Source organism: Bombina bombina, chromosome 8 (assembly GCF_027579735.1).
Source record: "Bombina bombina isolate aBomBom1 chromosome 8, aBomBom1.pri, whole genome shotgun sequence".
Taxonomy (NCBI): Eukaryota; Metazoa; Chordata; class Amphibia; order Anura; family Bombinatoridae; genus Bombina; species Bombina bombina.
In genome coordinates, this window is record NC_069506.1 from 35,686,057 (window position 1) to 35,712,850 (window position 26,794).

Here is a 26,794-nt window from a genome sequence, read left to right on the forward strand (position 1 = left end):
GGATACCAATAGAATGAAGCAAATGTGATAACAGATTAAAGGGGCACTCAGGTTAAATTAAACTTTCATGATTCAGATACAGCATGTAATTTTAAACAACTTTCCAATTTACTTCCATTAAAAAAAAATGTGCACAGTCTTTTATATTTACAAGTTTTGAGTCACCAGATCCTACTGAGCATGTGTAAGAATTCAGACTATACGTATATGCATTTGTGATTGGCTGATTGCTATCACATGGTACAAGGGGAGTGGAAATATACATAACTTTGAAATTTGTTATAAAAAATGTACTACTCATTTGAAGTTCAGACTAAGTGCTATTGCATTGTCTTATTATCTTGCATTTGTTGATTATGCAAATCTAATGTGTTGACTGGTCCTTTAAAGGGGCTGTCTACTCCAGAATTTCTATTGTTTTAAAAGATAGATAATCCCTTTATTACCCATTCCCCAGTTTTGCATAACCAACAGTTATATTAATATACTTTTACCTCTGTGATTACCTTGTATCTAAGTCTCTGCATCCTGCCCCCTTATTTCAGTTCTTTTGACAGACTTGCATTTTAGCCAATCAGTGCCATCTAATTTGTAACTCCACAGGCGTGGTCACAATGTTATCTATATGGCACACATGAACTTGCACTGTCTAGCTGTGCAAAACTGTCAAAATGCACTGAGAGAAGAGGCGGACTTCAAGGGCTTAGATATTAGCATATGAGCCTACCTCGTTTTAGCTTAAAGGGACATTAAACCCAAATGTTTTCTTTCATGATTCACATAGAGAATACCATTTTAAACAACTTTCTAATTTACTTGTATTATCTAATTTGCTTCATTCTCTTGATATTCTTTCCTGAAAAGCACATATAGATAGGCTCTGTAGCTTCTGATTGGTGGCTGCACATAGATGCCTCATGTAATTGGCTTACCCGTGTACATTGCTATTTCTTTAACAAAGGATATCTAAAGAATGAAGCAAATTAGATAATAGAAGTAAATTGGAATGCTGTTTAAAATTGTATTCTCTGTCCGAATTATGAAAGAAAAATGTTGGGTTTAATGTCCCTTTAAAACAAATACCAAGAGAACAATTAAAATTTGATGATAAAAGTCAATTGGAAAGTTGTTTAAAATTGCATGCCTTATCTGAATCATGAAAATTAAATTTTGACTAGACTGTCCCTTTAAATTGGAAAGTTTCAGCAATGCACTACTGGGAGTTAGCTAAACACATGGGTGAGCCAATGACAAGAGGCATATATGTGCAGCCACCAATCAGCAGCTAGCTCCCAATACTACATTGCTGGTCCTGAGCCTACCTAGGTATGTTTTTTTTTTTTTTTTTACTAACAAAACCAGGAGAATGAAGCAAATGTAATAATAGGAGTACATTGGCAAGTTGTTTAAAATTGCACGCCGTTTCTGAATATTGAAACTTTTTGGATTTACTGTCCCTTTAATGCTCACACCATTGTATTATACTTATGGTGTCAGTCCATCCAATAATACTGATCTCAATACTGCTGACAGCTACTCCTCAGTCACAGTGGTAATAGATATGACCAAGCTGTAGATTAAATAAAGCAAACCGAGGGCACCACAGCCGTGTATTAGTATAGGAATAATTTTGGAATCTAAGATGAAATAAGTCAAAAACACTTTACAAGGATAAAGCACCTGATTCCAACATGCTAAATATCACAAGTCCCCCAGCTAATGAAATATCCACACCGTCAGAGAGATGTGAAACAGGGTTTTTTTTTTAAGATCGGATTCTTGCCACAAGGCCCGCACAAACAGTGGATGAGCGGTTAATGCTTAACTTCTTAAAAAAAAAGATTTTTTTCTAAGTGGGACGGCAAAGGTGGGAGCGAGTCTAATAAACAAGATTAATTTTAACCCTCCCAGGTACAATGTTGATATAAAGTAAAGGTGCGCATATCCCTTTTTTTTGCCCCCAAACAGCGATTTCATATTTACGTTCAGTATAGGCTGTGTTTACCATCACTTTAAAGTGTAATGCCACAGAAATTGTTTAATTCTGCTTAGTTAAAAACAAACTTTACAACACAATTACTTTATTTATTTGGTCCTCTTTTTGTTAGAAAAAAACTAAGATGTGTGTGGAGTGAGTGGTGTTTTTATATTGACAAAATATTTGAACAAAAATAAAAAAAAATCAGAACACTCATTTTATAAATATTTTTTATTTTTGTAACCTTGATAAAGAACATTTTTATTCTAAGAAGCATCTCATATTTTAACCATATCCCTGCTAGAAATCTTCGTAATTCTTCTTTTGCAATATATTGTTATTCAGCATTAAATCAAATTTCTAAATGTACAAATTTTCGTGATTAATCCTACGCTTTGATCCAGACTGCTTGGTCCGTACAGAAAATCAGCAGTCAACAGTTTTAGGATTGCACTGCTCAGATGATTCAACCTATGATAAAGTTCATGAAACCCGAGACACAACATAAGTAAATCGGAATTTTATTTTACAATAATGTCTTTATTTTTGCAAAAGCATAATTTAATCATTTTATTTTTTATTTATGTTTTGCAAAGGAAGTGATGAATTCAAGTTAAAGGGACATGAAACCCATTTTTCTTTCTTTCTTGATTCAGATAGAGTATGTGGTTTTAAACAAATTTCTAATTTACTTCTATTATCTAATTTGTTGTGTTCTCTTGATATTCTTTGGTGAAAATGATACCTAGGTAGACTAAGGAGCTGCTGATAGGTTGCTGCACAAACTGTATGTGCCTATGGTAATGGGCTGACCAATATCTTCAGATAGCTCCTAGTAGTGCATTGCTGCTCCTCCAACAAAGGATACCAAGAGAATGAAGCAAATTATAATAGAAGTAAATTGAAAAGTTGTTTAAAATTGTGTTCTCTATCTGAATCATGAAAGAAGAAATTTGAGTTTCATGTCCCTTTAACACATCACTTTTATTTTCCTCTTAGAATATAATTAATATTGTATTCCACACAAGAGTGATTCAGTCACATAATTGGCAGTTTTTTATATATTTATTTTATTGTATAATTACATAAAAAGTTCCTTTCATTCCAGATTTGAATATGTGGTGGTCAGTTTTAGTCTATAACAATCTTCGGGGTTTATTTTTATACTAATCTACACACATACAGTGTTGTGCACACACATATTACAGGCCGGTTTACAGCCACCTTTACCAGTCATGCATCACATATAAAATTAACCCATAATCTGTGCAACACCTCCCCATCTCGTTTACAGAAAAATTCCAAGATGGGGAGTCTATTTTATCCTTTGTGTACAAATCAAATACAGAGAGGTATATTTTCTGTATCCTGTAACCTGTACATCATTAAATAACAGGGACACAGTCTACCACATGTTCATTGGTTACACATAGGGTTAAAGGGAAATTTTACTGCAAAAATAAAATGCCCAGCTAAGGGGTTTTCTACTTAAAGTCTGCAATACAGCTGCAATGCATTGCCCTTCATAAACAGAACATGGCTGGTAAGCTAATCAGAAGTAGCATATGTACAAAGCGGCCAATCACCTGCTGTGTCCTGTTCAGGACTCGGTGTGAAGCATCCCCTGTGCACAAGATTAAAAAGGGACATGAAATCCAAAATATTTATTTCATGATTCAGAAAGAACATACAATTTCAATTTACTTCTTATTATTATTAATTTTGCTTCATTCCCTTGGTATCCTTTATTGCATGCGCTACTGGGAGCTAGCTGAACACATCAGAAAGCCAATGATAAGAGGTATGCATGTGCAACCACCAATTAGCAGCTAGTTCTCAGCTCCTGAGCCTACCTAGGTATGTTGTTCAACAAGGGATACAAAGAGCCAAAAACAGAAGTTAATTGGAAAGTTGTTTAAAATGATATGTTCTCTCTCACTGCTTTTCAAACCTGTTCTCAGGCCTCTCTAACAGGTCAGATTTTGAGACTATCTGAACTAGAGCATAGGTGAAATAATCAGCTGATTAATAAACATCGTTTTAACAGCTCTCACCCAAGGTAATCCTGAAAATCTGGCCTGTAATGGGGGGGGGGGGCTGAGTGCAGGTTGTAAAACCAGTGCCTTATCTGAATCATGAAAGAATATTTTTGGGTTCCATACCCTTTTAACGCCTTAGCATGGAATAGTTAGCTGCACATGTACTGTATGTACAATAATAAATTCAAGAGCATTTTATTTTTGCACGATTGTGTCCCTTTAATGTGAAAGATAAAAAAACATACAAAAAGCTCATGTTCCTTTAAGTATAATCAAATACTTCAGGTCATTTGTCTCACAAGACACCAACTTCCTATAGGATGAAGTTGACCAGTAGGACAAGTTAGCATAGATCATAAAGGCAAATGTGATTGGATGTCTTGGTTCAAAGTCCGACGATCTAAATAGTGGTAATCTAGAAAAACAATGCTTTGCTCTTTTTTTTTAATAAACATTTTACTGGCACAGAGAGACGTGCGCCTGTCCTTTAGCATGCTCAGCATTAATTTATTTCAGGTTTGCACACACTAAATAAATATGCACTAATTTCACGTTTGTTTTTTAATTTACCCTATTGCAGTTCTAATAATTAAAAATGCAAAACCTGTTTAAAATATTTTTTATCCAACAACGGAAAACAGAATACCAAACCAAAATAATTCCAAGCACAGAAGATGATAGAGGGAAATGTATGAATACAGCACATTTGCGTTGAGCGTATTTCCTATTGACTGACAAAAAGGGCCGCAGAGTGATGTTTTGCAATATGTTGCAGTCATCTATGACAGCAGAATGGTTAGTGCAACAAAGTAATATATAAAAACACAAAAGGCCATATCTCATAAGTGATAACCAGACATTTCATTCATCCGACTTAAAGACCAGGTTCCCTAACTCATACACGGCATCACATACATCACTAGAGGTAAAGCAGCAACAGGGTGGTGTCTTAGAACTTCAAGTTAAATCAGTGTTTTCCCAAAAAAACATTCCATTTTGCAGACACTTTTCTTCTGGATGAAATGAAATAAATAGTTAATAACTCTCTGCTCATCAGGTCCGTTATTCAAGAATAGAAATGTTCTCTCGTCATAGCTTCAGGTTAACGCCAGGCCCTGTTCAGGAGTTTAACCTGGGCCAGCCGCTTTGTGATCATTGTGGCAAAAACCAGGCCTATCAGTACACTGCTGATAAGAATATAATCATAATCATCCTTTAACACATCAAATTGTTTAGAAGGGTAAACTCGTGTCTGGTAAATATCCAGTCCATAAGCAACAACCTGGCAACAAAAAAACAAAATGACAGATCAGTGGCTGCACCATTAATAGACCACACAAAATATTTACATTGTCTTTCACTTACCAAACACGTAGACTCAAGACCAGAGGGAGCGGTGTAAATTCCTCGCATTCGGGAAACAGTCTGGTTGTAATTTATAAAGCGCTCAGCATGAATCTGAATGTCTGGAGTGTAAGGGATTAAATTCTCTTCCCTTCAAATAAAGAAAGACATGGAAACAACATAGTAATTACATTTTTATTGTTTAAGACAAAAAAAAATATCTATTGGGAATGCAATTTTATTAAACTTCACGTCTGAGGTATAGTATGTTATAAATGTAGAAGTGGGTTGACTGGAGAACTTACCTCGTGTATTCTGTGGGTATTTCCGGGCGCCGAGGGTCCAGTAATGCTTTAGGAAGGGAGAGGATGGCACCAGAAGGAAGTCCAACTATATGGACCAGAGAGGGGAAAATAAATTATAAATCTATAAACATCTATAAAATAAAAAAAATAATAAATGGAAGCGAGAGAAAGAAGATATAGGATAAAAAAAAAAAAAAAAAAAAAAGAACACAAAATAAAACCAAAAATAAAAAAACAATTAAATATATGTGTCTCATATTTAGGCCTCAAAGTTCAAAGCTCAGTATTAGACATCTAAAAAAAAAATAAGTGCAAAAGCATCACAAAAACAGAATTTATGCTTACCTGATAAATTACTTTCTCCAACGGTGTGTCCGGTCCACGGCGTCATCCTTACTTGTGGGATATTCTCTTCCCCAACAGGAAATGGCAAAGAGCCCAGCAAAGCTGGTCACATGATCCCCCCTAGGCTCCGCCTTCCCCAGTCATTCGACCGACGTAAAGGAGGAATATGCATAGGAGAAATCATATGATACCGTGGTGACTGTAGTTAGAGAAAATAAATCATCAGACCTGATTAAAAACCAGGGCGGGCCGTGGACCGGACACACCGTTGGAGAAAGTAATTTATCAGGTAAGCATAAATTCTGTTTTCTCCAACATAGGTGTGTCCGGTCCACGGCGTCATCCTTACTTGTGGGAACCAATACCAAAGCTTTAGGACACGGATGATGGGAGGGAACAAATCAGGTCGCCTAGATGGAAGGCACCACGGCTTGCAAAACCTTTCTCCCAAAAATAGCCTCAGATGAAGCAAAAGTATAAAATTTGTAGAATTTGGTAAAAGTGTGCAGTGAAGACCAAGTCGCTGCCTTACATATCTGATCAACAGAAGCCTCGTTCTTGAAGGCCCATGTGGAAGCCACAGCCCTAGTGGAGTGAGCTGTGATTCTTTCAGGAGGCTGCCGTCCGGCAGTCTCATAAGCCAATCGGATAATGCTTTTAAGCCAGAAAGAGAGAGAGGTAGAAGTTGCTTTTTGACCTCTCCTTTTACCAGAATAAACAACAAACAAAGAAGATGTTTGTCTGAAATCCTTAGTAGCTGCTAAGTAAAATTTGAGAGCACGAACTACATCCAAGTTGTGCAACAAACGTTCCTTCTTTGAAACTGGATTAGGACACAAAGAAGGCACGACTATCTCCTGGTTAATATTTTTATTAGAAACAACTTTCGGAAGAAAACCAGGTTTAGTACGCAAAACCACCTTATCTGCATGGAACACCAGATATGGAGGAGAACACTGCAGAGCAGATAATTCTGAAACTCTTCTTGCAGAAGAGATTGCAACCAAAAACAAAACTTTCCAAGATAATAACTTTATATCAACGGAATGTAGGGGTTCAAACGGAATCCCCTGAAGAACTGAAAGAACTAGATTGAGACTCCAGGGAGGAGTCAAAGGTTTGTAAACAGGCTTGATTCTAACCAGAGCCTGAACAAAAGCCTGAACGTCTGGCACAGCCGCCAGCTTTTTGTGAAGTAAAACAGATAAAGCAGAAATCTGTCCCTTCAAAGAACTTGCAGATAATCCTTTCTCCAAACCCTCTTGAAGAAAGGATAGAATCCTAGGAATTTTTATCTTGTTCCATGGGAATCCTTTAGATTCACACCAACAGATATATTTTTTCCATATTTAAATGAGAAGGAACTTTGGCTTCCTGACATACAGGACATAGTCTATCTGATGGTACAGACATGTTAAACAGGCATAAACTTGATAACAAAGTACAAAAAACGTTTTAAAATAAAACCGTTACTGTCACTTTAAATTTTAAACTGAACACACTTTATTACTGAATATGCGAAAAAGTATGAAGGAATTGTCCAAAATTCACCAAAATTTCACCACAGTGTCATAAAGCCTTGAAAGTATTGCACACCAAATTTGAACCGGAGCCGTTTTTACATTTAACCCCTATACAGTCCCTGGTATCTGCTTTGCTGAGACCCAACCAAGCCCAGAGGGGAATACGATACCAAATGACGCCTTCAGCACGCTTTTTCAGTGTATCAGAGCTCCTCACACATGCATCTGCATGCTCTGACTCCCAAAAACAACTGCGCATTAGTGGCGCGAAACTGAGGCTCTGCCTAAGACTAGAGAAGGCCCCCAGTGAAAAAGGTGTCCAATACAGTGCCTGCCGTTTTTATTATCAATATTCCCAGATAAAAACAACTCCTCAGAGTAAAAAACCATTAAACATGCTTATAAAACAAACGTTTAAGCCCAGAAAAAAGTCTACCAGTCTTTAAAGCCCTTGTGAAGCCCTTTATAAATTGTTATTAAAATGGCTTACCGGATCCCATAGGGAAAATGACAGCTTCCAGCATTACATCGTCTTGTTAGAATGTGTCATACTTCAAGCAGTAAAAGTCTGCACACTGTTCCCCCCAACTGAAGTTACTTCATCTCAACAGTCCTGTGTGGAAACAGCCATCGATTTTAGTAACGGTTGCTAAAATCATCTCCCTCTTACAAACAGAAATCTTCATCTCTATTCTGTTTCAGAGTAAATAGTACATACCAGCACTATTTGAAAATAACAAACTCTTGATTGAAGCAATAAAACTACATTTAAACACCAAAAAACTCTAAGCCATCTCCGTGGAGATGTTGCCTGTACAACGGCAAAGAGAATGACTGGGGAAGGCGGAGCCTAGGGGGGATCATGTGACCAGCTTTGCTGGGCTCTTTGCCATTTCCTGTTGGGGAAGAGAATATCCCACAAGTAAGGATGACGCCGTGGACCGGACACACCTATGTTGGAGAAATATAAAATTTTATAGCAGGAAGCTAAATGTGCCCTGAAGAGCTAAAACCCAAAGCACACATCTATACACACACCATACTCCCCCCATCTACTGTACAGTATTCTGCTTATAACGGAGATACTTACTAAGGATGTGACGACTGGTGATACCACGCTCAGTAATTGTTGCCTGCATAGAGCGGATGGCAGAGGGAAAGATATAAGATTGTTGCAGGACATGAGGAAGATGAGGCCTGTCCAGGGAGCTGAAACTTGTGCTGTTATACTGCTCAGTTCCTTCATAAAGCTCCAAGACAGAGAGTTCGTTCCGGCGAGACTTGCTGTTCCAATACTGATACTGTGGGAGAGGACAAGAAGTGCAGAAAATAAAAGTGGTAAGTCAAGCGGCAGCAGGAAGACAGAAGGAGAAGCTAGAGAGTTTAACTAAGAAAGACCAGATCAGTGAAGAAAAAGAAAATAAACCATGAAAACCCACCACCACCCAGTTTTCAGAGTGGACAATCTCAACAGGTCCCCGGGCTTTTCTTTGTACAGAGGAGTGAATGATGCGTCCGGTGACTCCATCAATTAGATAGATGCCTATGAAGCAGCGTTCAGGGTGCGTGTCCGTGCTCTCTGTCACAATTGCCAGTAAGTTGGGGTTTAGGTACTAGATTTAGAAAGAGAAGGACATTGAGCATAGATAGTCCAAAACGTTATACATTTAATTACCTCACCACTGGGCATTTCAAATTATAAATAGCTCCTTTTGCCTTTATTTTGTAAACAATTTAATAGACTCCAGCAGGTAAACACACAAAATAGGAGAACATTTCATAGCATAATTCTTCTTTAACCATTAATATTTTTTTGATATTTTTTTTGGAGAGGGGGGTAAATAAAATGTATAATATAATATAGCTGTATCAGTTGTGTACAGCATGCTAAGGCACAAAAGCTAATCCTCATTTGGCTGACCATGAGCATATACACCTATTAGCCAAGAAGTAAATAGCGGATACATCTGTACTCGTTTTAGCAGCTTTTACGATACATTTTTACTGGCAAATATAAATAAATATCACCATGTTTAACTACTGTTCTTTCCTATACATTAAAGAAAAATATTTGAGTACCATATTCCGAAAATGAAATCTGAAATAGTTAATTCACAAATAAGCACATACAACAGATTTACATATTTCTTATTAGGTACGTTTATAATATTAATTAATGCAGGTTTAATCTCTGCCTGATCTTCCTGCATATGCCTATAACATAGTACTGAGATGGGTTACTGAAACTTTCGCTATGTAAATCTGTCACCTGTGTGGAGTTTGACCCTTAATTTCACAATAAACACATTTAATAATACTATGTTTTCCTAGGATTTCTACTTGGAAGAGCTAGGTTCATAGAACAATTATCCTTACAGTACTTTTTTTTACAGTAGTTTGTGAAAGTCTTATGAATCTATGCGATATATTAAAGGAATCAAAAATGTCCTCCAACATTATTTTATTTATATAAACATATGCCATAATTCACGTCCAGCCGCCCACCGCGAAACAATTTTTCATGAGCTGACATTTTCACCTCTTATCCAATAGCCGTGTGTTATGTCCTGGTGCTTAGCATATAGAAGACCGAATAGAACAGAAAATGCTAATACATTAACTGTGTGCTTAATTATTGTATGTAGTGTATGGTTTCATGAAAAGTTTCCAATCTCTTATACCGTGCTAGGCATAGGGTACTACATACAGCACAGTGCAGCTCTGAAGTGTTTTTTTTTATGGAGTGCCATAAGGCTAGCACAGCTATTGGATAAGAGGTGGAAACGTCATCTCATGAACAAACAAAAATTAAAAAGGGAAAAAAAAGTTTTGCGGTGGGCAACTGGATAACTTATGGAAAATAATAATTATCAAAATAAAATGTCGTTGGAGCACATCTGTGATTCCAATTCATGGATGAGGGTACAGTTAAAGGGACACTGAACCTAATTTTTTTATTTCATGGTTCAGATAGAACATGCAATTTTAATCAACTTTCTAATTTACTCCTATTATCAATTTTTCTTCGTTCTATTGTTATCTTTATTTGAAAATCATGAAAATAAATCTTAGCAGCCAGCCCATTTTAGGTTCAGCACCATTGGCAGCACTTGCTTATTGGAGGCTGATATTTACCCACCAATAAGCAAGCATAACCCAGGTTCTCAACCAAAAATAGACCGGCTCCTATGCATTCCTGTTTTTTAAATAAAGATAGCAAGAGAACGAAAAAAAATTGATAATAGGAGTAAATTAGAAAGTTGCTTAAAATTGCATGCTCTATCTGAATCATTAAAGAAAAAAATTGCGTTTAGTGTCCCATTATATTACTGCATAGGATCATGATAGACTTTCACAAACGTTAAAACTTACCATCACTTTAATAAATAACAAAATGTTTTATATTGCCAGCTTATTTGAAAAACTGACACTTTCATACAGCTGTCATCACAGTAACTACTGTACTAGTTACCTATTTACAGAAATAACTTATTTTGGCACAATCTGCTTATCTAGACACAAACTAGGATATATATATATATATATATATATATATATATATATATATATATATATATATATACACACACACACACATATACCCTGTGTGTGTGTGTATATATATATATATATATATATATATATATATATATATATATATATATATATATAAAAAGCTGAATGCTACACACAGTCTATTCTCATTTTTCATGTATGCCAGAGATTTGTACCTTATAGAGGACACTCCTGTCACCCATAACACGCCCTTGTGAGTGCACATGTTCATTTGAGCGTTTTCCTTCCACAACAGTCATCCTCTGAATATCAGGAGGGAGCACAAGATCCCAGATCTCTTCTGTGGTTAGGTCCTAATCAGAGTGAGTTACAAAGATTATGGTTGTTACAAAACATGAGCAAGTTTAAAAGGGACAACCAAGTCAAAATTAAACGTTCATGATTCAGATAGGGCATGTAATTTAAAACAACTTTTCAATTTACTTTTATCATCAAATTTGCTTTGTACTCTTGGTATTCTTAGTTGAAAGCTAAACCTAGGTAGGCTCATATGCTAATTTACAAGCCATTAAAGGCCGCCTCTTATCTCAGTGCATTTTAAATGTTTTTTAATGCTAGACAGAACTAGTTCATGTGTGCCATATAAGACAACATTGTACTCATTTTTTAATGGTGTTATTTTGGAGTCAGCACTGATTGGCTAAAATGCAAGTCTCTCAAAAGAACGGAGATAAGGGGGCAGTCTGCAGAGGCTTAGATACAAGGTAATCACAGAGGTAAAAAGTGTATTAATATAACCACGTTGGTTATGCAAAACTGGGGAATGGTTAATAAAAGGGATAATTTATAATTTTAAACAATAAAACTGAGTAAACTGTCCCTTTAAGAAACAGAGAAAATTGTCTGAAACAGGTACCTTATGCAGTCGGAGTCCAGTCAATTTGCCTTTTTCAGCATCTACCAGATAGAAGAAGATAGTGGGTGCCAATTCCTGTAATTGCTGCAAAACATATTTTGTGGCTGGAAAAGTAAGGACCTGGAAAAACAAAAAAAATTATTTTAAATGCAATCAAAATATCATGTCCAAATACACCACTCTCCGATCACCTTGTGCCGATTCACACAGCATGTACAACGCTCCTTATCTGCAAGTACAGATCTCTTACCTTGTGCTGATCATCCAGCAGTAGTAACACCTTGGCATAGTCATTGTCCATTATTGGGAGAATCAGGGACTGAAGAATGGGGCGATGCAGAGGTGGGGGAGTCAGCTGGCTTAGTTTTCCAAATATAGGGTTGAAAACGTAAAGAGAGCTCATTCCAGTCCCCTGAGAGGGAACAAAGAATAAGAAATAAACCTAAGGGATTATTTGTTGGAGCACCCAAAGATCTGTAACTGTGTTTATTCATTTATGATCTGAGGCCCAGGATGCACAATACATTTAAAGGGATAGTCTACACCTTAGTCATCTCAAAGTCTTACCTTAGATAAAGCTGCAGGTAGCCTCCTGCACCCCTTTCTATATCATGCAGCAGGAACAATAAAAAAGTTATTTTAAAATGAATGTTGTTTCTGGCCACTTTGAAAATGGCTGCCAAGCTTTGCCCACTGATGACATCATGATCTGTGCTGACTGTTGAATCCAACTAATGAGGCTTTTGTGATTGGACACCATATGCAGCCCAAATTAGGATGTCATCAGTGGGTGGATCTTGACAGCAATTTTAAAGTGTTCAGAAAGAATATTCATTTTAAAATAACTTTTTTTTACCATTCCTGCTGCATGATATAGAATGGGGTGCAAGATGTTATTTGTTGCTTAATCTAAGGTAACGGTAAGACTTTAAGATGTCTAAAGTGTAGAATGTTTTTTTAAGAAAATAGAGTATTTAGTTATAGAGCACTGCTCCCACACCAAGATAATAAAACAGACAAAAAAAAACAAACTTGTATTTAATTACGAGTTGTACAAAATTAACCAGAAGAGAACAATAAAGAGAATAAATATAGTGATTCACGTTAGCACACAAGAATGATTAAGTAGGGTTCCTTATATATATATATATATATATATATATATATATATAAATAAAAGCTCACACTAACTGCACTGTAAGGCTGTTGACCCTGTAAGCAATGTAAAATTATGATAAGATGAAACCAACCAATTAGATCATAAAAGCAACAAGTACCAGCGGCATTTGCACAGTGAGATATCAAATACCTCTATAGGCGCTCCTACCTTATCCTTAACCAGCAGGGTGCACTGTGGAGGATGTGGGAAGTGCGCGGTTGTTCTCTGAACCAGTAGTTTGAATGAAGCTCCTCTGTTCACACCTTGCAAGTAAAACTTCCAGAGGATACTTCCCGAGCTGCTCTCTATTCCAAACAGCTGCAGACAAACAACAAGAGAATCCGACGGTAGCTCAGGTTATTGGAACTAAAGTCACCCCATCTTTTAATTACTTAGAATGACACAGAATCTTATGTTCATTTGCAAAACACTCCTTTAAAAGATATGCTTCTTATCATTTAAAGAGACATGAACCCCAAAGCTTTACTTGCAGTATTCAGAGAATACAATTTTCAACAACTTTACAATTTACTTCTATTATCTAATTTGCTTCATTCTCTTGGTATCTTTTGCTGAAAAGCATACCCAGGTAGGCTCAGAAGCAGCAATGCCCTACAGGAGCTAGTTGCTGATTGGCAGATGCACATATATACCTCTTGTCATTTACCCAATGTATTCAGCTAGTTCCCAATAGTACATTGCTGCTTCTTCAACAAAGGATACCAAGAGAATTAGTACAATTTGACAACAGAAGTAAATGGAAACTGTGTTTAAAACTGTATGGCCTATCTAAATCATGAAAGAAAAGTTTTGAGTTTAAAGGGATAGTCTAGTCAAAATAAAAAGCTCATGATTACGCTAGAGCAGCAATTATAAGCAACTTTCTAATTTACTCCTATTAATAATTTTTCTTTGTTCTCTTGGTATCTTTATTGGAATGTAAGCTTAGAAGCCGGCCCATTTTTGGTTCAGAACCTGGGTAGCGCTTGCTGATTGGTGGCTACATTCTTGCTTTTTCAAATATCGATAGTTACAATTGGTTTCTAACAAACGTATAATTAAAAATAAAAGGAACCCAAATATTTTTGCACCACAACCAGTTTGACTTCACTTTCTCTAATTCTGTGCAGAGGAGCAGTTACCGCTGTAAAGCTAGAAAAGGATTGGAGTAAACTTAGGAGGGTTAAAGGGACAGTCTAATCAATGCAATTTTAAACAACTTTCCAATTTACTTTCATCATCAAATTTGCTTTGTTCTCTTAGTATTCTTAGTTGAAAGCTAAACCTAGAAATTGGCATATGAGCATAGCAAGACAGTGCTAGTTCATGTGTGTCATATCGATAACACTGTGCTCACTCCTGTGGCGTTATTGATCAGTCAGCACTGATTGGCTAAAAAGTCTGTCAAAATAACTGAGATAAGGGGGCAGTCTGCAGAGGCTTAGATACAAGGTAATCACAGAGGTAAAAGTGTATTTCTATAGCAGTGTTGGTTATGCAAAACCGGGGAATGGGTAATAAAGGGATTATCTATCTTTTAAACGTTTGTCTTAATTGAAAGTTTCTGTAATGTTTATGACTTTTAATGTCCCTTAATAAACATTTTATGCATAAGTTAAACTTTGGATTTTTCCCTCCATGTAGAAAATGTTATGCGAAACAAACATTTCCACTAAGTACTTTAACTTTTGAAATTTCGAAAATCTGTATTTAAAAAAAAAAAAAAAGGATGGAATTTATTGACATAATTAGTTATGGAAAAGCAAATTACAGATTCAGAAACAGTAGCAAACTAAATAATAAATTGTGAACTTGGATTACAATGGAGAGGTCCAGCAAACATAGTAATTATAATATGATCACCCATTTATCCACTAAAGCTTTATCATCTGTTTATCAAAGAAATCTAAACATCACAATTCCAAGGGGATTCTTTTTTTTGACATATCAATGTCAGGCATAGATGCAGAAATCACATAATCCTCTTGATTTACTTGTTTCATACAAGAAACAGGTGCAAGACTTCATATGTGATCTAATTTGTGAAGAGCCTCTTGCCTTGTATGTTTTATACATTGACCAGATATCTCCCTATTAATTTGTTACATGCATCGAACACCCTTCTATTATTATATTAATATACTTTATTAATGAAGCACCAACATATTCCGCAGCGCTGTCCATGGGTACAGTTCATTTCAATAAAACAATAATATAAAACTTGTAAGAGACAGGACAAAATTTACAAACACATACAGGAGGAATTGAGGGCCCTATTCCTGTGGGAACTTGCAATCTAGAAGGGTAGGAGGTTGAGAAAAGGGAGGTGAGGACTGCAAGTCATCTACTTTATCTTGTATAAGTCAAGTCATCTACTTTATTTTGTATAAGTCAAGTCATCTACTTTATCTTGTACAAGTCAAGTCATCTACTTTATCTTGTACAAGTCAAGTCATCTACTTTATCTTGTACAAGTCAAGGCATCTACTTTATCTTGTACAAGTCAAGGCATCTACTTTATCTTGTACAAGTCAAGGCATCTACTTTATCTTGTACAAGTCAAGTCATCTACTTTATCTTGTACAAGTCATCTACTTTATCTTGTGCATGGAACACATAAAGACCACATCTCTCACCTTTCCAGAAGATGTTACCATGACCATCATCTTCTGCAAATTAAAATCATCTCTGGCTAAGTTGTCAATGTTTATCTCGTTACGAATTTGGCTGCGTGGTTTGCGAGCATCACAGAACATCTTCCAAAGGTGAGCGCTCCAAGACTGCAGCAAAATGAACTGTGACGATAAACGTTTCAGGACCATTCCTAGCAATCCATCTAAAAAGGACAGAAACATTAAAATAAAATTTTAAAAAAAATTTAAAAAAAACTTAAGATGCAAAATAATTGTATTTATCTCAAAAGCAACACATTTTAAAATATTTAACTGCCTATGGGATATGAAACAAATTACAATGCATGACCTAGTTATGGCTACAAATACTGACTTATTTCTGTAATGTTTTCTGTTGCAATTGCAAAATATTGTTAATACAAATGTCATTAAATAAAGGGATATTAAACAGAAAAATGTCTATCATGCATATAAAAAGGCAGCGAATAAACACTATAAAATTTGCATAACTCTGTTCTTTAAGTCCAAATTAAAAACTTTCATGATTCACATAGAACATGCAATTTTAAACAATTTTCTAATTTACTTCCATTGACAAAATCTGCAGTCTTTTTATATTTACAGTTTGAGCCACCAGCGCCTACTGAGCATGTGCAAGAATTCACAGACTATATGTATACGCATGTGATTGGCTGATGGCTGTCACATGATACAGGAGGAGTGAAAATAGACATAAAAAAAAAATCTACTACTCATTTAAAGTTCAGGCTAAGTGCTATTGCATTGTCTTTTTAGCGTGCATTTGTTGATTATGCAAATCAACTGTTCCTTTAAACTGACATTGAAACTAAACAAGGAATTCACGTTTGTGCACATGCTGGCAGAGGACGACAAATCTTACTTTTCTCCATTAAAGGGACACACCTCTACAAGCCATAGGGTATTTAAAATGGCTTGTAAATGTATATTCCTATGTAGATGCAATATAGAAAGAAAAGAATGCATGTCCCTTTAACTGCAATACAGACTTTTTATTGCAGAAAAAAAAGACTATGTTTATGTTTTATCTTCTTTCCTAAAACAATGCTCAAAGTGGTTAACAACTCTTGCCTCACCATCATGTGAGAACTCATATCACTGTTTTTATCTTTATCTAAACGTTAAATTAAAGTCTTCACAAGACACCAGAGAAAATAAAAACATGCATCTGGATAATAATAAGACATGGTCATGCAGAGTAATTCATTATAAAATGATTAATCAAGAGATGTTTAATTACGGTAATACTTCTGTTAAAATAGTATAACTTTAGTGGATTTTATTTTCAGAAGACACAGACGGAAAAAAAAAATGCACTGAACCACAATGCACCTTGAAATCACAGCAAGACAGCTAGCAACTGCCAAAGGTCATTGTGTCAATGAAAGTTCTCTGGGCATGCTGACTTATGGACATATGTTCTTCAGGTCTCGTGCCCAGTAAATGCATAATACTAAAGCAATGTTTGTTGCAAAACTGCTTCTACTTAAAATGTAAATGCACTAATGGCCATTTTAATTTTTACTATCATGTTCCTTTAAAAAGATGCGTTAGTAGTTGCTTTAAGATAAGTGGGTCATGCAAGCTCAGCGTTACCTTGTATAGCTGTTCCAGGAAGCAGTGAAAATAGAATAAAAAAAAACAGAGCTTAGTGAGAAAACATAGAAGCAAAGAATCAATACAGGGAGTTTGCACCAAACTAATAATAGGTTTGTGCCTTTAGAGCAAAGGTGTTCAACTAGAGGTTCTGGAACTACATTTCCCATGATGCTTAGTCAGCTTAAAGAGTCTGAGCATCATGGGAAATGTAGTTCCAAAACCCCTGGAGTGCCCTGCTCTAGAGGAAGAGGCCTTTGTACCTGCTTTCTTGCCAAACTCCCCTTCCAGTTCAGCCTGGGCTCCAGTTAGTGGTAAATCGACCATTTCCATGGTAACCACCTCAGCCAGTGACTCTTCTCGCTGCCATATCAGCTTCCCTGTGAAAAGAGTGGAGAGTGAGATAAAGGCACATCCATATACAGGAGGAGTAGGTGGCATGGAAGGGGTTAATAGCCACCTGGCTGCTGAAAGAACAGGAGCTGGTTGTCCTCAGTTTGCACCAAAGCCCGATATCCGACTGAGTCATCCTTCTTCAGAAATAGCTGGAGGAAAAGCTGGGGGGGGGGGAATAAATAAAATTACAAAATTTGTGAATTACTCAATTCCAATAAGCGTTTGCTAGTTCACTTACATCATCAGGTCGCACACAGCTCTGCTCCAGTGTATAGCTCAGACTAGTGTCTAACAGCCGCCGTCCGCTCTCTGGCAATAACAGGTTAATACTATAGCTCTGACCAGGAAACGACCACGGTTCCTGCAACACCAAACGCAGATAATCACAATACTGACATTGTAATACAGCTGTGCTTTTAAATAGAAGACATATTGCAACACACCATCAATAACTAATTAGCTAAACATCCCATTTGTAACCTGAATCTTTCTCACATTAGTTTACAAAAGGAGTCTTTTTGGTATTTTTCCAGTCGCTGCTACTATAAAATACTACCTGAGCACAAGACTGTGGTGTTGGGTTCTCAGATTCATTTGTTGTGGCCCCAGATTTCTGGCTCTGAAAGGAAAAAATATAATAAATAAAACATAAAACAAAGATACACTGGAAAAGTGTGAATTTAAAGACTTAATGGACATTCTAAAGCAATAATAAAAAGTTTTAACTTGTTAGAACACTTTATTATTGCACAGATGCTTGTTGGTATATGAGTTGCAACTTGTGAATACAACATTTTCCTGCAGTTTTCCAATAGACTAAAATATTAACAGAGTCTGAACGTTATTAGAACAGATTAACACCTTGTTTGTTGCATGTTTTTCAATGGTCAAACTCAGCACACCAATATCCTTAAATGTGGGGAGCTAATCTGGACTTCAGTCTGGAAATGACACTGTCATTGTGTTAAGAAAAATCTCCAATGTTTAGCTTCAGCAGAAATGATAACATAAACTGCAAATCAGAGATATATGTGGTTGGGTTAGGCCTGAGAAGCCTTTTGTGCTCTTTTAGCTTTCAGGACTGGAATATCCACAACTTTCAGACTTAAATTACAGGAAAAGGGAGAAAGCAAACAAACAAAGTATATTGAAAAGCTGTTTCACTATATGTATAATTATATATTTAGTGTTTAATGTCCCTTTAAGTGTTTACACTGCTGTGTAGGTTAAACACAGTCACACAAGGGCATCTGTATAGTAATAAAATGTTTAAAAAAAAATAAATCATGATATCCTATTAATCTTTTAATGCCGTTGCGTCGTTATATTCTGTCTTAACCGCGCAGGGCTTTAGCGCATTTAGGACGGAATAGAACGTCCAAGCCGTTTGGCTGTCCTGAAGCCCACTGCGTTTCCTGGATGGGATTGCGGTCTGGAGGGTGTGCCTAGCTTCATAGGGACGCCTCCTGACCCAATCCCATCATTGAAATCTTGCGATCACGTGCACGATCCCAGGATTTCAATTTGTCTACATCAGAACGTTGTTCCGATGTAGGCAAGTTAACCCTGTCATTAAAGGGTTAATAAGCACGTGAAAGATGGCCATGTGAGGAGCATATAAGTTTCAGTCTAAATAATTAATGCTTACAAGCAACACAACGTACTTATATTTAAAGTACACTAACCGCATTAATCTTGTATTGCATAATAGCAGCCACCGTCTTATCTCCCGTGGAAGCAAACGTGACAAGAACAGTCTATAATTAAAGAAAAAAGATAAAGACACATCAGCAGACTGTAGGGCATAATACGATCTAGCCTACACACCTGTTACATTCAGATCTGTACCTGGGACAAGTGAAGCAGTGAGGTCAGCGTACCATCAAGATACTGCATCAGTAGGAAGCGGTGAGAGGAGATTTGAAGGAAGAACTGGGGCAGTATTGTATTGACAGACCTGTGAGATGTGGTTATAACACTCATCTGTGTGATCTCAGTCAGTTCCACACCACCTAGAGACTAAAGATACATAGGATAATTAATAGTTAGACATCCTTCCCTCAAAAGAAACAATGTGTAGCTAAACCAGTCTCCAAAATAAACTCAGTAAAATACGTCACCTGCAGGAAATGTTGCGTTGTCTCCTCTCCATTCAGTAAAGAAAGGCTGTGGAGAGAGCCACTTTCCACATCACCGCAAACCAAAACAGCATCTTTAATTACACCACACGAGCCATGTAGTGTGTGCAGCCAAGGAGTGGAGACTTGAACCTACAAGAAGAGCAGATGGAAATATCAGCAAGAGCTCTCCAAGGAAGCTTCCACGTCATGAGACAAGACACTGCCCAGCTAACCTGTCGGATGATGGATCCATCTTCCACATTGAAAGTTATGACGCGGATGTGACTCTGAGGTACAATTCCAACCACATGGACCAACGCCTTCCATGGAGAATAAACCAGCTGGTATTGCACAGTATCACTTAAATATATGTAAAGGGGTTAGTTACATACTGAATCAGTGAGCAAACACATCACAGACTTTATTAAACTGTCAAATCCTGCAGCACTTGGGTAATAATAACATTCCAATTATTTTATATAACTATTATATTACTCTCTTAATTATCTCGTGTTAATTAGGTCGATTTATCAAATGTACAATGTGGATCTGACTTACAACAATAACAAAATAACTCAAATTATAAAATAAGCTACAAGTGACAGATTAGAAAGCTTTGAAGGACACTTGCAAGGCTTTCAGTTATGTTGTACCCTCCTTTTTCTCTTACCTAGTCAAAGTATTCTCCTACCTATACCCTTTGCTCTACCCAAGACCTACATCCTTTCCTCACATGCCCTCTGCAGGATGTTATGTGGAACTTGTCCGCTTTAAGATGTATACAACCAACACTCCAATACAGGAAGTTGCCAGTGACCCAATCAGAAGAAGCAGCAGCTTCTTCTTCTATTTAGCAATCACCGCCCATCTCCTGTTTGGAAGTTGTAAAGGTCCGCTGGGGAACCATAAACATTTCATGTGTTTTTGAGCCCTATGTGAGGGTTAAATACATAGTTGGGGTAAGTAAACATAGAAGTTCCCTTTAAAGGGTTACTAAAGCCATTTTTTTTCTTTCATGATTCAGATAGAGCATGCAATTTTAAGCAACTTTCTAATTTACTCCTATTTTCAATTTTTTTTGTTCTCTTGGTATCTTTATTTGAAAAGCATAATTGTAAGCTTAGGAGCCAGCCCATTTTTGGCTCAGCACCTGGGTTCCGCTTGCTGATTGGTGTCTAAATGTAGCCACCAATCAGCGAGCGCTATCCAGGATGCTGAACCAAAAATGGGCTGGCTGCCCAGCTTACATTCTTGCTTTTTTAAATAAAGATACCAAGAGAACAAAGTAAAAATAGGAGTAAATTAGAAAGTTATTTCAAATTGCATGCGCTATCTAAATTATGAAAGAAAATATTTGGGTTTAGTATCCCTTTAATAAACAGGCATTACAGGATAGGAATCTTCAAACAAAAACAATAATTCATTGTCCTATTATTGTGAATGCTGAAGACTGACATAACTAATAGGAAGTATTGATATAAGATATAAAGTTATACACACCTGTCTGGGAGAGGTTCAGACCATTTCTGGTGCCCATTTGAGAGGAAGTGAAGAGATACCACTGAACTCTTCAACACAACCACAAAACGTGCCACATCCTGACTGCCTCCAAAACCAAATGTCTGAAAACTGACAAGAAAAAGAAAGATCAGTCTGGTATAAATAAATGGTCTACCTGAAATACAGTATCTTGTTGGTGCCATTTGTTTTTCCTATGTACAAAAGTCCCATATTCTAAAATTCAAACATTATGAGAAGAGTCACTGATGGCCCCAACTTAAAGGGAACGTAAACACCTTGTAATTACAAGAAATTTCTGTGGTGTTGCTATAAGAGTACATTAGCCATATCTTAATGCGTTTAAAACAAACTAACTTTTTTTTTTTTTTACTGCAATTATTTTTCAAAAGACAAACTACACCCACTATTTGCCATATTTGGAGAGAGGCCAATCTGGGCTTAAATCTGCAGACAACAAGGCTAACTAGTGTCATAAAATTAGTATAAAATGCATTGTTTTGCAGTTATCTGATAAAGCCAGTTAGGGATATATATGTAGAAGGGTTCGCCTTAAGAAGCCAGCAGGGTGTATTCAAATCCTGATAAGAAATTGCTCATTTTTCAGAGCTACATTACATGAAAAAGAGCCAAAAAAAAAAAAGTATTAAAATGCAAAACTAAAAAAATTTATATAAGAATCTCAAGATGTTTACGGTCATTTTAACCTGTTTTGCAGACAAATAGCCGTATGTAGTGGCATCACCATGCTGTTGCTGGGCACAATAGTCAACATTTTAACTCGCATTTCAGTTTAGAACAGAAGTATTTATGTCATATGTTTTTATCAACAAAATGCTCCTTAATCTATCTAAATATGTTTTTCAAATGATACCAAGGCAATGAAACAAATTAGATAATAAATATAAATTTGGAAAGTTGATTAAAATTATATTCTCTATCTTAGGGGTATTTGAGGACTGGAGGTGAGAAACACTAACAGGCCAGATTTTCATGATAGCTGAACTAGAGCACAGGTGAAATAATCAGCAGATAGGTGAGAGAAGGTTGTAACCATGGTTACTGATCCGCTGATTATTTCACCTATGCTCTAGTTCAGCTATCATGATAACCTGGCCTGTTGGGGTACTTGAGGTGAAAAACACTGCTCTATCTAAAACATGAAAGTTTCATTTGACTTTACTGACCCTGCAATCAGCACTTACCTGCCAGGCTCTAAAACAGCCTCCCAGTTTAGACCTCCAATGTTTGTTTCCCATGAACGCAATAGATGACCTCCCCCAGAAATCGTAATAGCATCTAAAGAAGCGAAACAAAATATAACAGATCTTTACCAACTGTATTATTAATATGAAGACTACAAAGCAATGAAAATGACTGCAGAACTTACCCTGCCCAAGCATTAACAAACCATCGACTGACCCTTCAGCAGTGTCCTTATCGACATGACGCCACACTGCAATGTAAGGTGACAACAGGACAGACAGTTTAGGGATATTAAAGTTTATAATTTGTTCTTTTATATAAATATATATACACTTTTTTGTAGTATTTATTATTTTCAATAGAGATATACACAATACAAAAACTAGTTACTGGCTAATTATAAACTAGGCATGTGCATTCAGGAGGTTTTGGATGCATCACAGTATTTGGCTCTTTTGGGAGTCGTATTTCTTCTTGTGAAAGTGAAAACACTGAAGATCTGGATTTGCACCGGAATCCGATTGGAGAACAGTTTTTAGCTCACAAAAAAATATGTCTTTTGAAGTGGGCAGCTGGAGCATGGGGTATTAGAATTTCATCACTACATTAAAAAGTATGTTTCTGCGTATCTTCATTAGAATGGATGAATTAAAATCCATCTAAAATATAAAATTTCCATTCTGGATCTGATTATACGAATTGGAAACCTTACCGTTAGATTTTCATGTCACTTATAAAATAACACCAATCCCCTTCTTGCAAGCTAGAGAGAAAAATACTTACAGAGATCTCCTGTCCTAGAGTTCAAAGCGGCAATGATATTCTTTTCGGTTACTGCAATCAGTTTTTTGGCTCCCAGTCCTGACTCTAAGGCAGCAAACTTCAGCCTGCCCACATACTGTTGCCGCCTGCAAACAAAAAGGGGATAGATTAATAATATTCAATAATGAAATTAAACTTAGGCAATACCTTTATAAACAAATGATAAAATAAAAAGAGGGCGTCTCATAGTGTGGTATGTCCCACATGGGTCAAAAGGTATGGATTGTGAATAGGCTTACCAGATAAGGTTGCACCTTGCTATGACCGGTGCCAGCAAGCAGACTAGTACTTTGCAGTGGCTAGTGCACTGATCAGGTTATCCCCGGCGTAATTCTCGGCTGGAATCCAAAACTAAACAGGTTCTGATGAAACTGCAAACACTCTTTGTGCCCACTGGTGAGATGAATGGATGGATAAAAACAAATGGACAACTTTCAATTTTTTTAAAAGGTAAAATAACGCTTTATTCTTTACAGCAACGTGTTTCTCGACCAAAACAAACTGGTCGTTTTTTCAGGCAAAAACGACCAGTTTGTTTTGGTCGAGAAACGCGTTGCTGTAAAGAATAAAGCGTTCTTTTACCTTTTTAAAACATCGGAAGTTGTCCTTTTGTTTTTATCCATCCATTCACCTCACCAGTGGGCACAAAGAGTGTTTGCAGTTTCATCGGAACCTGTTTGGTTTTGGATTCCAGACGAGAATCATGCAGGGGATACCCCGATCAGTGTACTAACCACTGCAAAGTGCTAGTCTGCTTGCTGGCACCGGTCATAGCACAGTGCAACCTTATCTGGTAAGACTATTCACAATCCATACCTTTTGACCCATATGGGACATACCACACTATGAGGCACCCTCTTTCTGTTTTATCATTTGTGTAGATTGCCCTTCACACCGGGTTCAAGCGGAGCTGCCTTGTTTCACGTTCACAGCATTGAACAACGCTACAGAATCATACTGTTGGATATTCGATCTCTTTACTTGGGAAATGTCCTCTGGTAACAGTTTTTTTGTCCAAAACCAAATTTAGCGCGTCTCTCTAGGTTCCCCTCCTGCGTTCTTAAACCTTTCTAAACATTCATGTTTTGAGAATTTCTAATAAAAGACTTGCAGTATACAGTCCTTAAAGGGATACTAAACCCAAAATCTTTCTTTCATGAATCAGATAGAGCATGCTATTTTAAGCAACTTATTTAGACCTATTATTTTTTTTTTTATCTCTTGCTATCTTTATTTGAAAAAGAAGGAATGTACCCAGGCTGTGAAACAAAAATGGGCCAGCTTCTAAACTTACATTCTTGCTTTTCAAATAAAGATAACAAGAGAATGAAGAAAATTGATGAACAGGAGTAAATTAGAAAGTTGCTTAAAAATTGCTGCTCTATCTGAATCATGAAAGATAAAATTTGGGTTCAGTGCCCCTTTAATAGTTTGGTTTTGCTGTTCAATATGTATAACAGAGAGGAGAAGGGAGAGAGGTAATATGATAGAAAACTTTAGGTATATTGATGGCTTTAATAGAGAGAAGGATAAACTATTTTCCACAAAAAAGAGCAACACCAGTCTAAGGGGCTATGATTTCAATTTGAAGGGAAGTAGGCTCAGGAATAATTTGCTTAAAGGGACATTAAAGTATAGCTATATTGGTCTCAAAATATAATGGCACAGCCTACTAAGGAAAGCTAATCCACACAACAAATATGCAGCCAGAGAACATAATCCAAAACGGTTACATTTTTTAAATTACTTATTAACATCCACAATGGAAGGCACCCATAGTTGCTGCACTGACCCATCTGCACATCAAGAATAATTTTATGAGGAGATGTGATGCTCGTAACACACACTGAACTCACAAGTAATACACAAGCAGCTAAGCTGGAATCAGACTTCCACACAGCAATTATGTCATCAGGATGACATTGTGCATGCGCAAAGCTTGTTGTGTGTGATCCAGTCTCCTACCTTGAGAGACCTCCATGACAGGACTTCTATAATGAGTCTACAGGTGCAGAATTGTTAACAAAAGGCTAACAGCGATAGTTATAATTTTTCAAATGCTATTCAGTGATTGAAAAAAAAATTCCGGGTTTCATTTTTATATAAAGGAATAGAAAATTCAAAATGGAACTTGCATAATTCAGATAGAGCGTGTAATTTATTCTTTCATGCATTACTATTATCAAATTTACTTAGTTCTCTTTGTTAATAAAAAAAAAAAGAATTTGTGAGAGCCTTTGTTCTGTCGAGAACTCCAATTTCTAGAAAACTCAAATCTGACGTCACTTCCGGTGACTCTCCTATTTTCACTATCTGTTTTGCCTGTCTTGGGGGGCGCACCGCCGATCCTCTGGCATACACCCCAAGTAAACCTTGGGGAATGAGGTTTACAAGGGGGGCTTTGCTCCCCTTGATCCCCTCAGGCAGAGGCAAAATAGATAGTAAAGATAGGCGATTACAGTGCCCATCTGATTGGCTGTGAATCCTGTCACTCGAACCAATCAGATGTATGGACTCATCGGAAGTAACCTCAGATTGAAGTTTTTGATGAATCGGAGTTCTCGATAGAACACCTTCACTACTAGGACCTAGCTGGTGATTGGAGGACACACACGTCTCTTGTGATTGGCTGACCAGATATGTTCAGCTAGCTTGCAATAGTGCATTGCTGCTCTGAAGCGAAATGTGCCTTTCATCCCTTTGCATGGTTTAAATACTGATATACAATAAATTGTGAAATATTAAAATGCTGTACCATATTAGTGCTTTTTTGCACTTTTAAGCACTTATTTTCAGAAAAGCTGGTTGATTCATGTGATAGACTTCTAACAGGTAATAAGTACAAAGGGAATTTAAGAATGCCCAGTATGTGCTATACACTCACACTTTAGAATGAAATATATGCAGACTCAATGGGCCTTTTTGTTTTATATCTGTTAACAAAATATATGTCTCTGTGTTATTTCCAGATAAAGTGGTTTTAAGGTGTCACAGACCTTTCACCTATTAGCTGCAGCCATCTCTGGGGTTAAATGGGAGATCTATCATGGTGACTCTATGGAGGACTAGACTACCATTGACATGGGAGGATTTGTCTCACAGTGTGACCCTTCATTTTAATCTATCTGAACCCTCAGCCTCACTCACCAATCAAACTTGCCCACTTGGTCCTCGTATACAGCAGCGGCCAGTGACAGCAGAGCACAGAGCTTGACAGCACAAAACACCGCCATGACGCCTCCTGACCGGCAACACCACCAAACTACCAACGAGATCACAGGATGTGGCTAAACGATACCCTCGCTACCATAGAGATCCGATCCTGTAACACCTCCACTT

At 36.9% G+C, this 26,794-nt stretch overlaps 1 protein-coding gene across 1 annotated transcript; it reads right to left on the bottom strand.

Annotated features, from left to right (window-relative positions):
* Window positions 1-2,194: 2,194 nt before the first annotated feature.
* Window positions 2,195-26,743, bottom strand: EMC1 (ER membrane protein complex subunit 1). The gene is made up of 23 exons (XM_053690293.1): window positions 26,603-26,743; window positions 23,417-23,541; window positions 22,818-22,883; window positions 22,633-22,726; window positions 21,410-21,538; window positions 20,143-20,269; window positions 19,910-20,059; window positions 19,638-19,808; window positions 19,475-19,546; window positions 18,346-18,408; window positions 18,028-18,150; window positions 17,854-17,950; window positions 17,657-17,773; window positions 15,762-15,961; window positions 13,294-13,443; window positions 12,217-12,378; window positions 11,967-12,086; window positions 11,266-11,403; window positions 8,974-9,147; window positions 8,625-8,835; window positions 5,667-5,751; window positions 5,383-5,512; window positions 2,195-5,299 (listed from the first exon to the last, which is right to left on the bottom strand). Exons 1-23 carry the CDS (start codon window positions 26,686-26,688, stop codon window positions 5,120-5,122), a joined length of 2,970 nt encoding a protein of 989 aa, XP_053546268.1. The 5' UTR covers window positions 26,689-26,743; the 3' UTR covers window positions 2,195-5,119.
* Window positions 26,744-26,794: the final 51 nt, after the last annotated feature.

Excerpts from the sequence above, each read along its gene's own strand:
- EMC1 (XM_053690293.1), bottom strand. The coding sequence starts at position 26,688 with ATGGCGGTGTTTTGTGCTGTCAAGCTCTGTGCTCTGCTGTCACTGGCC. Across the intron at positions 13,444-15,761 it reads TGGTAACATCTTCTGGAAAG|CTGTTTGGAATAGAGAGCAG; the intron begins GTGAGAGATGTG and ends GTTTGTCTGCAG. Across the intron at positions 5,513-5,666 it reads ATACCCACAGAATACACGAG|GGAAGAGAATTTAATCCCTT; the intron begins GTAAGTTCTCCA and ends CTTTATTTGAAG.